Below are 15346 nucleotides of genomic sequence, written 5' to 3'. Positions count from 1 at the left end.
TTAAAAAAATTACAACAGAATAGAATGTACCAAATATTTATCATTTTTAAAATGACCGAATATTCTTATATCCCTGACACAAATAATTCATAATTATATAATACTTTCTCTGCTTTATCTTGTTGCAATACGATATTTCTTTATTTCAAATTAATAGATTTATATATGTATGGGGATGCACTTTATGATATACAGACAATGTTGAAATATAGATAAATTTGATACATTCTATTTCAAAAATAAATTAAAAGTATTTATGCAAGATTTTAGTTTATTTACAGGCCATTTGAATTTCATAAATTTATTCTAATGATAATACACATTGCATAAATCACTTGGTATAACATAATTACTAACTTAAATTACTAGATTTAATTTCTTTCACGATCGAATAACTATAAAAAAAGTATAAAATGTTAGTTGCCACTTTTATCTTAAGTAGATAATGTACAACTATATTATGTGCATCGAGTGTAAAAATCTTGTAAATAATTACCAAATTTCTAGGACAATTATATTATTATTTTTTCTTACCTTAACAAGGAGTAATGCATTATGTAAATAATTTTATTAATTACATTTGATAATTTTGTGACAAGCACAATACGAGTTTACCCCACTTTATAAATTGATACTTATATATACTTATATATACATTACAATAAGATATTTTATCGATATGAGCAATGTAAGTCAAAAATAACTTATCCTTAGTTCATACGAATAATTTATATATGCTGAACTACTGATCACTTTATACACAAAAAAAAAGTGTTTTAGATAATGTCTGCAAAAAAGCGTCAAAAATTAAAAATCATGTCACAATTATATATTAAATCCAGAAAAAGCACTAGCATTTATCTTTTCTTGATCGTCACCGCCTATTAGCCGGTCCAATAGTTTTATTGAAAAGAGTGTTGGCAATTGCAATTACTGGAGAGAACAGTTTCAATGGGCAATCACTGCAATGTATTATTATTTATAAATTAGATAGAAATATATGTATATAATAATATGTAAGTATAAAAAAGAGAAAAGGACATACCAAACTCCAGTTACAGGTTCTGCTTCATTTCCACTTACAATAAAAAGCGGAAATAATATAGAAAAAACACAGCCACTATGAAAAAAAGAAATGTTTTCGTATAATAAGATAATAAATCAATGATTATTTTATTTTGTTTTTTACCTTATCACATATGAATTAGGCAGTTGGGTAAGTACGGCTAATGGTAACCCAAAGCCCACAAAATATGGCCAATTGCCTTCAATAAAAGTCAGTCGTCTATGCAATTCCCATCCCATATTGAACCACTTGTATTCAAAGGCGTAAAGAGCATATAAAAGGCACATATGTACAAGGGCAAGTATATCACCTAGCGGGGGTAATGGTACTTTGGATACTAGCATTCCTTGTCCCAAAAAGAGAGCTTGCACTAATATACTGAAAAGAGTGTCTGCTACCAATTTGCTTACACTGGATAGAAGTAATGGTCTTCCTTGTCTATATCTATAAGCACTATCTGCTATGTCCTATATCGATAATAATCATAAAGTATATACAATGAATGTTCATAATTATCAATAATTATCAATGAAATTGATTTGAAGAACTCATCCATACCTGAAACCATAAACTGTTGACTATGCGGCTGAGTAAAAAAAGTGGTAACACCCACACAGTTCCAAAAGTAAGAGACAGAAATGGTTTTGTCCAAGACCATACCGTCACTCCCATACCAGGCGAATGACCAAATATAATCGTCAATAAGTACTTGAGGAATGGAAGAAGCCCACATTCGAAAATTAAAATACTAGCCCAAAAAACACCACCATTTAAAGCGCAACATTGAATCGTTCGCTTTAAAACTTTAGACTCTCTACAATATATAGATTTATAAACTGCAAGCTTTTTTTAATTCAATTAATTTACTTTGGAGCATTGATTTATCATAATTTTTACTCGATATTCTTTTAATATAATTCAAATCTTTAATATCATAGCATATAACTATAAATATAACGACATACCTTTGTTGATTAGAATGTTTTGCAGGACTATGTATGGAAGTATCTTTTTTATGAGTTTCTGTTCTCGAAGGTGGTCTACTGCTCAATTTTTCATTAATTTGTTTATCCATATAAAACAGAACAATTGCACCTTTTAAACTATCTGCAAATCCTTTGCAGATCGCATGTATTATCCCCTAAAAAATATATTTTTACGATGTTACACAAAGCGATACTTTTTACTTAACTTTAGCAATGAATTTCTTATTTTAATTCATATTAAACAAACAGCATGATATATCATAAAGCATACCAATAACACCCCATGAAAAAAATAAAATTGTCTTAGAATTTTTTAGATTAATATAAGATCTGTTTGGATACAGCGAACGTATTGCAATTTAAATACATATTTCTAAAACAAAGCAAATGCATAACAAAGATGCACGAGGTTAGAAGGCAAAAAATGATTCAATGAATTACTATGAGGCCTCTTACTCACAATTACGTTATCCATATCTTATGTCGATGTTTCGATTGATCTATGCTCCAAGTGTATAGAGCGATCTGCTAAAATAACATTTTGCGTATGATATTGCCGTTTCGATGTGATAATGGTTGAAAAAAACAACCATATAATAAACGCAAGGACAAGTTAGTAATCACATTACTTACATCGATGATATGAGTACTAAATTATTCGATTTTATAACAATACATATATTACGAACTTCCATTATAATCGGACGTTAGAGACGTTAAATCTTTACAAATGTACACTTTCAAGTTATCTTCCCGATTAAAAGTGGCGAATTCGCATAAGAACTTTATTCGAACAACAATTGCACACGCATCAATCTGCAACAGAGTTTAGTTACCTCTAGTCGTGGCTAGAGGTCGCGTCAATTTAATGGGTTTAAAGATCACGGCAGTCTATTACGCTTTATAATATTACGTTTTACTTTTTCTGAGGAAGTAAAAAGAAAAAAATGAGTTGGACGAAAGAATGACGTAAAAAAAATGGATACCGCTGTCTCGATTTTTATATGTGTGTGTGTGTATATATTATATATATATTACTTGCGAAAAGTAAAATTCTGTATTTAATTCAATTTAAACTTATAAGAGTGAATGCAAATGAAAAATTTTCGACCTTGATTTAAACAAATATTCTTTTTTTGTAACGTGTGACAGAGAGAATTTTGCACATATCTCGATGCGCTTGTTTCAGTTCTATATAAACTTTTATTCAGTGCATTTTCAATGATCCTACAATTGTTATATCTTATATGTTTCGTAGCTATTATATAAATTGATTATATAACAATAAAATTATAAATGTAATTGAACCTTAGAAAAGAAGAATGCGAAAAATGTATTACTCGATTTTAATAATAAAAAGGAATAAAATATATAATTACGGAATGTTAGGTGTATCAGTTTCCTAAATCTACATTATTATTATATAAGAGCATTTCGAGAGACAACACGGTAAAAGTAAAATATGATTAAGTGCTATTCTCGAAAGTTTCTACTGAACCTTCGAAAATAACTCAATAGCCTAATAGTTACCCTCTCGAGCCACAATTTGTGGAGGCCTCTTCGGCATAAAACTTTTTTTTTGGCCCGTGCCTTACCCACTACAACAGCATTCGTTAACTAAAGTTAATGACAAAGAACTAAAACCATTCCTTATTTAAAAATGTAAAAGAAAAGAGATAAATGTAACGCAACTTTAAAATCATCCTGAAACGAAAAATTGAGAAAGCATAGAAAGAGAAATGAGAATTAATATATTAATTGCTAAAAATCCTAAGTTAAAAATTGATTAACTTACTCTATGTTCTATGCGTTGTGATTCTACAAGTTTCTTTGGGTTTTTAGCACTCTACTCGACTTTACTTCTTCAAAAGCAATGACTCTATGGAGACTTTTCTTTTATCAATTAAATTATTCATTATATTTAAAAATGTAATGAAAAATCTTTAGACCCGCCTTAGAAGCGGTTATTCTAATTATTAGAAAAAAAATTATACATTTCCGCTTGTAATACGCAGAAACTATATATCACAAATATCTTCTTGCTCATTCTTTATTAAATATCGATTCTTTAATATATTCGAGAGAGAAAATATTTACAAACGTATTAAAAATATTTAATGTTTCCTTACAAAATTAATTTAGAAATTTTGATATATTCAATTTATTTATTTATCGAAATATAACTAATAATGTAAAATGTAATTAATTTAACGTTGAATTGAAATCAGACAGAAAAGATTTTGGAAAAACATTGGAATACGCAGCCATTCGCCCGGTAGTACTTGCGATATATAATTACATATATATTGTAATTATAGATTTTTGATATAATTAAGACATTGATTTTAATATATCGCAAGTACTACCGACCCAGGTCCCACCGCTAGGAGGTTGCTGCATCTGGGGACCCACGGGCTAACGGGGACTCTACTCTAATATTCGCATGACCGGCGTGATCAAATAAACGGCGTTCAATAAAACGAAGTCCCCGGTAGGACTTTTAATCGCGCTCGAACACTCCCGGGAGTGTTATAATAACGGTGACTCTACTCTAAGTTCGCGTTCGCGGCGTCCACGTACCAACCGAGAATTCAGGCGGCTAACTGGAGGAGGGTCAGTCCACGCTTACGGATAGCCAAACCATAAAACTCGGTAGCACACGAACCGACACACGACCGGTCATTATTCGGTTTAGCAATCAAACGAGGTCCATTACCGTAGGACTTTTATTCGCGCCCGAGAACACCACGTCTGTGCCCGCCGACACAGACGTAAGCGTTCTTCTTATCCTACCCGTATTCGCATCTAGCAATCGATTATGAAACGAATCTTTCCACGATATATCGGACCTGCGCCGATACGCGCCGTCACGCTCGTGAGTGTTTTACCTATTAATCGCGTACGGAAGCAAGGAGACATACCCTCCCTGCATATAATAAATATTATATGCAGAGAGGTTCTATTAACTTCCGTGTAAAGATTCCACGATGATCCGTACTTTGGTCACCTAATCTGAAACAGAAAAAAATTAATAGTACAGATAAATACAAGATCAAAAATTAAAAATATAATAAAAGTTAAATATAAAAGCAAATATTAAAAAGACAATAAAAATTAAATGTGAGAGCAAAAATTAAAAAGTTAATAAAACTGAAATATAAAAACAAAAATTAAAAAGTTAATAAAAGTTAAATACACAAGGAAAAATTAAAAGTATAATAAAAATTAAATATAAGAACAAAAATTATATGTAAAATTATATGCAAAACTTCCCTGTAAAAATTTAATATCACGATGATCGGTCACTCGATGATCGGTCCCTCGATGATCGGTCCCTCGATGATCGGGTTCCTAAATGATCTAACCTGAAACAGAAAAAGTATGAGACAAAATGAGGAACAGATATAAAGAAAATAGGAAAAGAAAAGACAAACAGAAAAAGGAAAAAAGAAGGGAAAACATGCGTATGTTCGCGTGAGAAAAATAGAATTCCGAACGATTGGTATATATCTCGAAGATCGGTTCAGTCGAGGAAAATTAGAATATCATAATTGAATTCGATTTTTCTTTAGTAAAAGAACGAAACCCGCCTAAGGCCCACACCCGAGGGCCCCTCCCAAGGGTCCCACCCGAGACAAATGACTAATAAAAGTTAATAAAAGTAATTAATATAATAAATAAAAGTATATAATCATTATGATTATCAAAAGTCTATAATTACTAAAGTGTATAATTAATATAATTAATAAAAGTATATAAGTAATAAAAGTAAAGAGGAATATGTATAATTGAAAGAGAACATAAGTGCGACAGAAAAGTTTTCTGTGCGTTTTCGTGTAATTACGAAATAATTTTATATTCCTATAATTTCGTATAATTTTATAACTTTATTAATTTACAATTTTATATATTCGATCTATTTATCTGTTAAAGTATGATTAGCAATGTAAAATCTAATTAATTTAAATTATTCTAATAAAAATTTGAGAGAAAAAAGATTTTGGAAAAAGATTGAAATATGCAGCCATCCGCCCGGTAGTACTTGCGCTATATGATTATATATACAATTTCGTAACAACTTTTAGATAACATATATAATTTAATTAAAGATTTTAGAAATAATTTAGACATAGAATTCACTATATCGCAAGTACTACCGACCCAGGTCCCACCACGAGGAGGTAGCTGCATGTGGGGACCCACGGGCTAACGGGGACTCTACTCTACTATTCGCGTGACCGGCGTGATCAAATAAACGGCGTTCAATAAAACGAAGTCCCCAGTAGGACTTTTAATCGCGCCCGAACACTCCCGGGAGTGTTATAATAACGGTGACTCTACTCTAAGTTCGCGTTCGCGGCGTCCACGTACCAACCGAGAATTCAGGCGGCTAACTGGAGGAGGGTCAGTCCACGCTTACGGATAGCCAAACCATAAAACTCGTTAGCACACGAACCGACACACGACCGGTCATTATTCGGTTTAGCAATCAAACGAGGTCCATTACCGTAGGACTTTTATTCACGCCCGAGAACACCACGTCTGTGCCCGCCGACACAGACGTAAGCGTTCTTCTTATCCTACCCGTATTCGCATCTAGCAATCGATTATGAAACGAATCTTTCCACGATATATCGGACCTGCGCCGATACGCGCCGTTACGCTCGTGAGTGTTTTACCTATTAATCGCGTACGGAAGCAAGGAGACATACCCTCCCTGCATATAATAAATATTATATGCAGAGAGGTTCTATTAACTTCCGTGTAAAGATTCCACGATGATCCGTACTTTGGTCACCTAATCTGAAACAGAAAAAAATTAATAGTACAGATAAATACAAGATCAAAAATTAAAAATATAATAAAAGTTAAATATAAAAGCAAATATTAAAAAGACAATAAAAATTAAATGTGAGGGCAAAAATTAAAAAGTTAATACAACTGAAATATAAAAACAAAAATTAAAAAGTTAATAAAAGTTAAATACACAAGGAAAAATTAAAAGTATAATAGAAATTATATATAAGAACAAAAATTATATGTAAAATTATATGCAAAACTTCCCTGTAAAAATTTAATATCACGATGATCGGTCACTCGATGATCGGTCCCTCGATGATCGGTCCCTCGATGATCGGTTCCTAAATGATCTAACCTGAAACAGAAAAAGTATGAGACAAAATGAGGAACAGATATAAAGAAAATAGGAAAAGAAAAGACAAACAGAAAAAGGAAAAAAGAAGGGAAAACATGCGTATGTTCGCGTGAGAAAAATAGAATTCCGAACGATTGGTATATATCTCGAAGATCGGTTCAGTCGAGGAAAATTAGAATATCATAATTGAATTCGATTTTTCTTTCAATTCAAGAACGAAACCCGCCTAAGGCCCACACCCGAGGGCCCCTCCCAAGGGTCCCACCCGAGAGAACATAGAGGAGTTAATGAACAATTTAATCAATTGTCTAAAATAATTATTCAATCTACAATATACAGCCATAGAAATATAACTAAGAATTTAAAATGTAATCAATTTAACGTTTAAGAGAAGTTAGACGAGAGATATTGTAAAAATATAGAAATATGCAGCCATCCGCCCGGTAATACTTGCGTTTTATAATTATATGTATAATTTAGTTACAGACTTTAAATATAATTAAGACATAGATTTCGATATATCGCAAGTATTACCGACCCAGGTCCCACCGCGTGGAGGTAGCTGCATCTGGGGACCCACGAACTAACGGGGACTCTACTCTCTAAGATTCGCGAGACCGGCGTGAGCAAATAATCGCCGAACAAATAAAACGAAGTCCTCGGTAGGACTTTTAATCGCGCTCGGACACTCACGTGAGTGTCCGAATGACTCTACTGCAAAATACGCATTACCGGCGTAATCTTATCTCTATATTAAGCAAGTTAAACTAAGTCCACGGTAGGACACTTAATTCGCGCCCGAACACTCACGTGGTGTTAGTACAACGGTAACTCTACTCTAAAATCCGCGTTCCCGGTGTTCGCGAGGCAACATGAGCGAACAGAGACATCGAGTCCGCAACGGTATCCTACTAGGGCTAACGTTGAGGCCGTCAGCCTCGGATGCCCACATCCCACCTTTAAGCACGACCGTCCGTGCCTTTCGTATTTCGAACAATAAAACGAAGTCCACGGTAGGACTTTAATCGCGCCCGAACATCCACGTGAGTGCTAGAATAACGGTGACTCTACTCTAATTCGCGGTCCCGCGGGGTTGCATACACCTCACCATGGACTCAGGTGACTATAGATATAAGGTGGGTCAGTCAACGGACTGAACATCCTTACAAATAGCCATATACCATCCTCCTCAGTAGCACATAGACCGTCTCACTCTACAGTCATCCGATGACCGTATCACGACCGGTCATTTATTCGTTTTTAGCAATCAAACGAAGTCCATTATCGTAGGACTTTTAATCGCGCCCGGGAACACCACGCCTGTGCCCGCCGACACACGCGCAAATGTTCTTTCTATCTTACCCGTATTCGCGTCTAACAATCGAATATGGAACAAACCATTCGACGATACATCGAACCTGCGCCGATGTATCGAAATCAGTGAAGAAGAGGAGAAGAACAAGAGAAAGAGAAGAAAAGGAAGCCGGAACGTGCGCGCATGTGAGAACCATAAAAGTAGGAAGAAAAGAAAGAAAAGAATATCTGTAAGATGCAATGAAACACGTGCACGAACTTGTGGAAAAGATGAAATTGGAAAGAAAAGATGGGCATAGAACATCGACCAAAACCAGAGAACGAAAATCTAGCTGGGTTTTTGGTATTGAAAGAAGGAGACCCGCACAGAAGCCCACGCCCATGAGCCCCTCCCATGGGTCCCACCCGAGAGAAACTATGATAATTAATTTTGAACTATTTCAATTATTATAGAGCTAACAATTTCAAAGTATAGGAATCACTGTGACTTTACCAATGAATATACGGAAAGTGTTAGAAAGAATATAATATGTACGTCCTGCGATGTTCAATTTGGAATTACATAGAAGAAATTTTAGAAAAGTCTTAATGAACGCAGCCATTCGCTCGGCAATACTTGCACACCATGAGATATTGATGAAACACAAGTACTTCCGACCCAGGTCCCACCGCGTGGAGGTTGCTGCAGTTGGAGACCCACGGGCTGACGGGGTCTCTACTCTGAAATTCGCGTGACCGGTGTGTTCAAATGATCGACGTTCTATAAAACGAAGTCCCCGGTAGGACTTTTAATCGCGCCCGAACACTCTCGGGAGTGTTAAAATAACGATGACTCTAAATTCGCGTTCGCGGCGTCCACGCACCAACCGAGAATTCTGGCGGCTAACTGGAGGAGGGTCAGTCCACTCTTACGGATAGCAAACCATTCTCTCGGCAGCACATAAACCGACACACATCCAGTCATTTCGTTTTAGCAATCAAACGATGTCCATTATCGCGCCCGAGAACACAACGCATGTGCCCGCCGACACACGCGCGAGTGTTCTTCCTATCCTACCCGTATCCCGCGCGGATATATCGAGATTCGCGAAGAAGAGGCAAAGACGATGAGATAGAAAGAAAATGAGAAGAGAAGGAAGCCAGAACGAGAGAATGGAGCAGAAAAGAAAAGAAAGAAAAGAATATCCGTAAGATGTAATGGAACACATGCACATGAGAAGAAGATGAGATTGAGAAGAAAAGATGAACATAGAATATCGACGAAAACCAGAGTACAAAAATCCAGCTCGATTTTTCGATGAAGAAAGAAGGAGACCCGCACAGAAGCCCACGCCCATGAGCCCTACTCATGGGTCCCACCCGAGAGAAACCATAATAATCTATTCCGAGCAATTATTACATTATAGAGCTATGCGTTTCGATGAATAGAAACTACTATAAACTTACTGTAGAAGATACAAAAGACGTATGAAACCATGCGAAATGTAACTTGGAATTACATGGAAAAGATTTTGAAAAAGATTTTAAAGTATGCAGCTATTAGCTCGATAATACTTGTTTCCCATAACATTTCGGCATATCGCAAGTATTACCGACCCAGGTCCCACCGCGTGGAGGTTACTGCATGTAGAGACCCGCGGACTAACGGGGACTCTACTCTAAAATCCGCGATCCGAGATGCCTTTCCGCTTCGGGAGCTTCGGGCTTCTCAGCAAACTGGAGATGTGTAAAACCCCGCTTACAGATCGCTCCACCGTCCACACCGTCGGCTTCAGACATCTCGAGACACGACCGGTCGTGTCTATATTTCGATTTCTGAAATCAAAACGTAGTCCTCGGTAGGACTTAATCTCGCGCTCGCGAACACCCAAGCGCGTGCCGGCCGTCACGCGCGTGAGTGTTTTATCTATTATTCGCGTACGGAAGCAAGGAGACGTACCCTCCCTGCATATAATAAGAATTATATGCAGACAGGTTCCATTAACTTCCGTGTAAAGGTCCCACGATGATCCGTACCTCGGTCACCTAATCTGAAACAGAAAAAAGATGATAGTAGAGATAAATATAAGACAAAAATTAAACAAAAAATAAAAATTAAATATAAAAGCAAATATTACAAATATAATAAAAATTAAATATAAAAGCAGATATTAAAAAGATATCGAAAATGATATGTAAGAGCAAAAGTGAAAAAGGCAAAAATTAAATATAAGAACAAAAATTAAAAAGATAAAAATTAAATATAATAGCAAAAATTATATACAAAATTATATGCAAAAAGACATTTATATTCAAATACTTTCCTGAAAAAATTTAATTTCACGATGATCGGTCCCTCGATGATCGCTCCCTAGATGATGGCTCCCTCGATGAACTAACCTGAAACAGAAAGACAGTATCAAAAGATGATCAAAAACAATAAAAAGAAAAGAGCAAAAGGCGGAAGAAGAGATAAAGGGGAAAAGAAACTGGGAGTATTTGGGGAAATGCGCGTGAGAAAAGTAGAATTTCGAACGATGGGTGTGCATCTCGAAGAATGGTTCACTCGACGAAAATCAGAGTAACATAATAGAGTTCAATTTTTCCCTAGTGAAAGAACGAAACCCGCCTAAGGCCCACACCCGAGGGCCCCTCCCAAGGGTCCCACCCGAGACAAATGACTAATAAAAGTTAAAAAAGTAATTAATATAATAAATAAAAGTATATAATCATTATGATTATCAAAAGTCTATAATTACTAAAGTGTATAATTAATATAATTAATAAAAGTATATAAGTAATAAAAGTAAAGAGGAATATGTATAATTGAAAGAGAACATAAGTGCGACAGAAAAGTTTTCTGTGCGTTTTCGTGTAATTACGAAATAATTTTATATTCCTATAATTTCGTATAATTTTATAACTTTATTAATTTACAATTTTATATATTCGATCTATTTATCTGTTAAAGTATGATTAGCAATGTAAAATCTAATTAATTTAAATTATTCTAATAAAAATTTGAGAGAAAAAAGATTTTGGAAAAAGATTGAAATATGCAGCCATCCGCCCGGTAGTACTTGCGCTATATGATTATATATACAATTTCGTAACAACTTTTAGATAACATATATAATTTAATTAAAGATTTTAGAAATAATTTAGACATAGAATTCACTATATCGCAAGTACTACCGACCCAGGTCCCACCACGAGGAGGTAGCTGCATCTGGGGACCCACGGGCTAACGGGGACTCTACTCTAATATTCGCGTGACCGGCGTGATCGAATAAACGGCGTTCAATAAAACGAAGTCCCCGGTAGGACTTTTAATCGCGCCCGAACACTCCCGGGAGTGTTATAATAACGGTGACTCTACTCTAAGTTCGCGTTCGCGGCGTCCACGTACCAACCGAGAATTCAGGCGGCTAACTGGAGGAGGGTCAGTCCACGCTTACGGATAGCAGATCCATACCACTCGGCAGCACACGAACCGACACACGACCGGTCATTATTCGGTTTAGCAATCAAACGATTTCATTATCGCGCCCGAGAACACCACGCATGTGCCCGCCGACACAGGCGTGAGTATTCTTACTATCCTACCCGTATTCGCGTCTAGCAATCGATTATGAAACGAACCTTTCGACGATACATCGGACCTGCTCCGATTTATCGAAAACGACGAAGAAGAGAAAGAGGAAAAGAAAAGCTGAACATGCGCGCACGTGAATACGATAGAGCTCAGAAGAATAGAAAGAATATCCGGAAATTATAATGAATACAAGCAAGTGTGAAAACGATGAAATTGAAATAGAAAGATGGACATAGAAAAGAGAAGAAAAGAGAAAATGAATTCGACCGGTCAGAGTACGGAAATCGAGCTGCAATTTTCCGTACAGAAAGAAGGAGACCCGCACAGAAGCCCACGCCCAAGGGCCCATCCCAAGGGACCCACCCGAAAGAAACTATGATAATTATTCTGGAATAATTATTTCAATTATTACACAGCTGTGGTTTTCAATGAATAGAAATGACTGTGAATTTACAGCTGAATATACGGAAAATGTAAAAAAGAACGTAAAATGTACGTCCTTCGATGTTCCATTTGGAATAACATAGAAGAAATTTTAGACAACTCTTAAAGAACGCAGCCATTCGCTCGGCAATACTTGCACACCATGAGATATTGATGAAACACAAGTACTTCCGACCCAGGTCCCACCGCGTGGAGGTTGCTGCAGTTGGAGACCCACGGGCTGACGGGGTCTCTACTCTGAAATTCGCGTGACCGGTGTGTTCAAATGATCGACGTTCTATAAAACGAAGTCCCCGGTAGGACTTTTAATCGCGCCCGAACACTCCCGTGAGTGTTAGAATAACGGTGACTCTATTCTACATCCGCGTTCCCGACGTCCATGTACTAACCAAGATTTCAGGCAGCTAACTGGAGGAGGGTCAGTCCACGCTTACGGATAGCAAACCATACTACTCGGCAGCACATAAACCGACACACGACCAGTCATACATTCGTTTTAGCAATCAAACGGAGTCCATTACCGTAGGACTTTTATTCGCGCCCGAGAACACCACGTCTGTGCCCGCCGACGCAGGCGTGAGTGTTCTTCCTATCTTACCCGTATTCGCGTCTAGCAATCGATCATGAAACGAACCCTTCAACGATGTATCGCAATCTCGATATCGAAATCCGTGGAGAAGAAGAAGAGACAGAGGAAAAGAAAGCCGGAACATGCGCGCACGTGAAAACGATAGGACTTAAAAGAAAAGATGGAAAGTATGTCCGGAAAGTGCAATGAAACACGTGCAGATATGATAAAGATGAGACTGAAAAGAAAAGAAAAGAGAAGATGAATTCGACCAAGATCAGAATACGAAAATCGTGCTGGATTTTTCGGTACTAGAAGAAGGAGACCCGCACAGAAGCCCACGCCCATGAGCCCCACTCATGGGACCCACCCGAGAGATCTATAAAAATTAGTCTCGAATGATTATTTCAACTATTACATAGACATGCGAATCAATGAATAAAAATGACTGTAAACTTATTGCTGAATATACGAAAGATGTAAAGAACGATGCGAAATATAATTTGGAATCACATAGAAAAGATTTAGTCTTTGAAGCATGCAGCCATTCGCTCGGTAATACTTGTATCTAATAAGATTTCGACATAAAGCAAGTATTACCGACCCAGGTCCCACCGCGTGGAGGTTACTGCATGTAGAGACCCGCGGACTAACGGGGACTCTACTCTAAAATCCGCGATCCGAGATGCCTTTCCGCTTCGGGAGCTTCGGGCTTCTCAGCAAACTGGAGATGTGTAAAACCCCGCTTACAGATCGCTCCACCGTCCACACCGTCGGCTTCAGACATCTCGAGACACGACCGGTCGTGTCTATATTTCGATTTCTGAAATCAAAACGTAGTCCTCGGTAGGACTTAATCTCGCGCTCGCGAACACCCAGGCGCGTGCCGGCCGTCACGCGCGTGAGTGTTTTACCTATTATTCGCGTACGGAAGCAAGGAGACGTACCCTCCCTGCATATAATAAGAATTATATGCAGAGAGGTTCCATTAACTTCCGTGTAAAGATCCCACGATGATCCTTTCCTCGGTCACCTAATCTGAAACAGAAAAAAGATAATAGTAGAGATAAATATAAGATCAAAAATTAAAAATATAATAAAAATTAAATATAAAAGCAAATATTAAAAAAACGATAAAAATTAAATGTGAGAGCAAAAATTAAAAAGTTAATAAAAGTTACATACACAAGGAAAAATTAAAAGTATAATAGAAATTAAATATAAGAACAAAAATTATATGTAAAATTATATGCAAAACTTCCCTGTAAAAATTTAATATCACCATGATCGGTCCCTCGATGATCGGTCCCTCGATGATCTAACCTGAAACAGAAAAAGTATGAAACAGAATGAGAAACAGATATAAAGATATTAGGAAAAGTATAGACAGAGAGAAAAAGGAAAAAAGAAGGGAAAACTTGCGTATGTTCGCGTGAGAGAAATAGAATTCGAAACGATTGGTGTGTATCTCGCAGATAGGTTCAATCGACGAAAATCAAAATTTCATAATTGAATTCGATTTTTCTTTAGTGAAAGAACGAAACCCGCCTAAGGCCCACACCCGAGGGCCCCTCCCAAGGGTCCCACCCGAGAGAACAATGAACAATTTAATCAACTTTTTAAAATAATTATGCAATCTACAATGTGCAGCCATACGCTGGGTAATACTGGAATCCTGTTAGGTACTCTTCCTGTAAAAGTGAGACGAGAATATACTATGTAGTTAAATGTTCTTGTTTCATTCCCATGTGCACTTTAATTCAGTGCACTTTCAGTGGTCCTCACAATTGCCATATCCTATACGTTTCGAAATTATTACTTTAATATATAACTTGATTTTATAAAAATAAAATAACGGGTTTAATTGAACTTTAGAAAACAAATATGGGAAAGATTTATTACTCGACTTTAATAAAAAAAATGTATAAAATAGGTAAAACTTCTATTCGTGAACCCGTGGCACTGTGAGATGGGACAGGGAATGAATAGATCTTAGTTTCTGAAAATTATATTATTATTATATAAGAGCATTTTGAGTGACAACATGGTATAATGAAAATACGACTAAGAGTCATTCTCGAAGTGCTCTGCCGAACCTTCGAAAATAACTCTGTAGCCTAATAGTTGCCCTCTTGAGCCACAATTTGTGGGGGCCTCTTCGGCACATAGCCTCTTCTTTGCTTCGTGCCCTAACAACTACTATAGAACGTTTGAACTATCGTCAACTATCGCCGAGAAA

At 36.5% G+C, this 15346-nt stretch overlaps 1 protein-coding gene across 3 annotated transcripts; it reads right to left on the bottom strand.

The window, feature by feature from the left end:
- Nucleotides 1-549: 549 nt before the first annotated feature.
- LOC127071594 (etoposide-induced protein 2.4 homolog) lies at nucleotides 550-2925 on the bottom strand. 3 transcript variants are annotated; one of them, XM_051011047.1, is made up of 7 exons: nucleotides 2686-2925; nucleotides 2513-2580; nucleotides 2032-2207; nucleotides 1625-1880; nucleotides 1190-1533; nucleotides 1046-1120; nucleotides 550-962 (listed from the first exon to the last, which is right to left on the bottom strand). In XM_051011047.1, the coding sequence occupies exons 2-7, from the start codon at nucleotides 2525-2527 to the stop codon at nucleotides 875-877; spliced, it is 954 nt and encodes a 317-aa protein (XP_050867004.1). In that variant the 5' UTR covers nucleotides 2528-2580; nucleotides 2686-2925; the 3' UTR covers nucleotides 550-874. The 3 variants fall into 3 exon arrangements, with proteins under 3 accessions (XP_050867004.1, XP_050867005.1, XP_050867006.1); XM_051011048.1 differs by having other exon boundaries at nucleotides 2513-2577; XM_051011049.1 differs by lacking the exon at nucleotides 2686-2925 and adding an exon at nucleotides 2324-2425 and having other exon boundaries at nucleotides 2513-2608.
- Between the last annotated feature and the right edge of the window lie 12421 nt (nucleotides 2926-15346).

The sequence above is a fragment of the Vespula vulgaris genome, chromosome 22, assembly GCF_905475345.1.
Source record: "Vespula vulgaris chromosome 22, iyVesVulg1.1, whole genome shotgun sequence".
Classification (NCBI taxonomy): domain Eukaryota; kingdom Metazoa; phylum Arthropoda; class Insecta; order Hymenoptera; family Vespidae; genus Vespula; species Vespula vulgaris.
Note: the sequence above shows the minus strand (reverse complement) of the source record. Positions and strands in the feature narration are given on the sequence as shown.

What these genes read in the sequence shown, in the direction of transcription:
- LOC127071594 (XM_051011047.1), bottom strand. An exon ending in AAACATTCTAATCAACAAAG is followed by an intron (nt 1,881 to 2,031) that starts GTATGTCGTTAT and finishes TATATATTGTAG; the next exon opens with AGAGTCTAAAGTTTTAAAGC. An exon ending in CCTAATTCATATGTGATAAG is followed by an intron (nt 1,121 to 1,189) that starts GTAAAAAACAAA and finishes TTTTTTTCATAG; the next exon opens with TGGCTGTGTTTTTTCTATAT.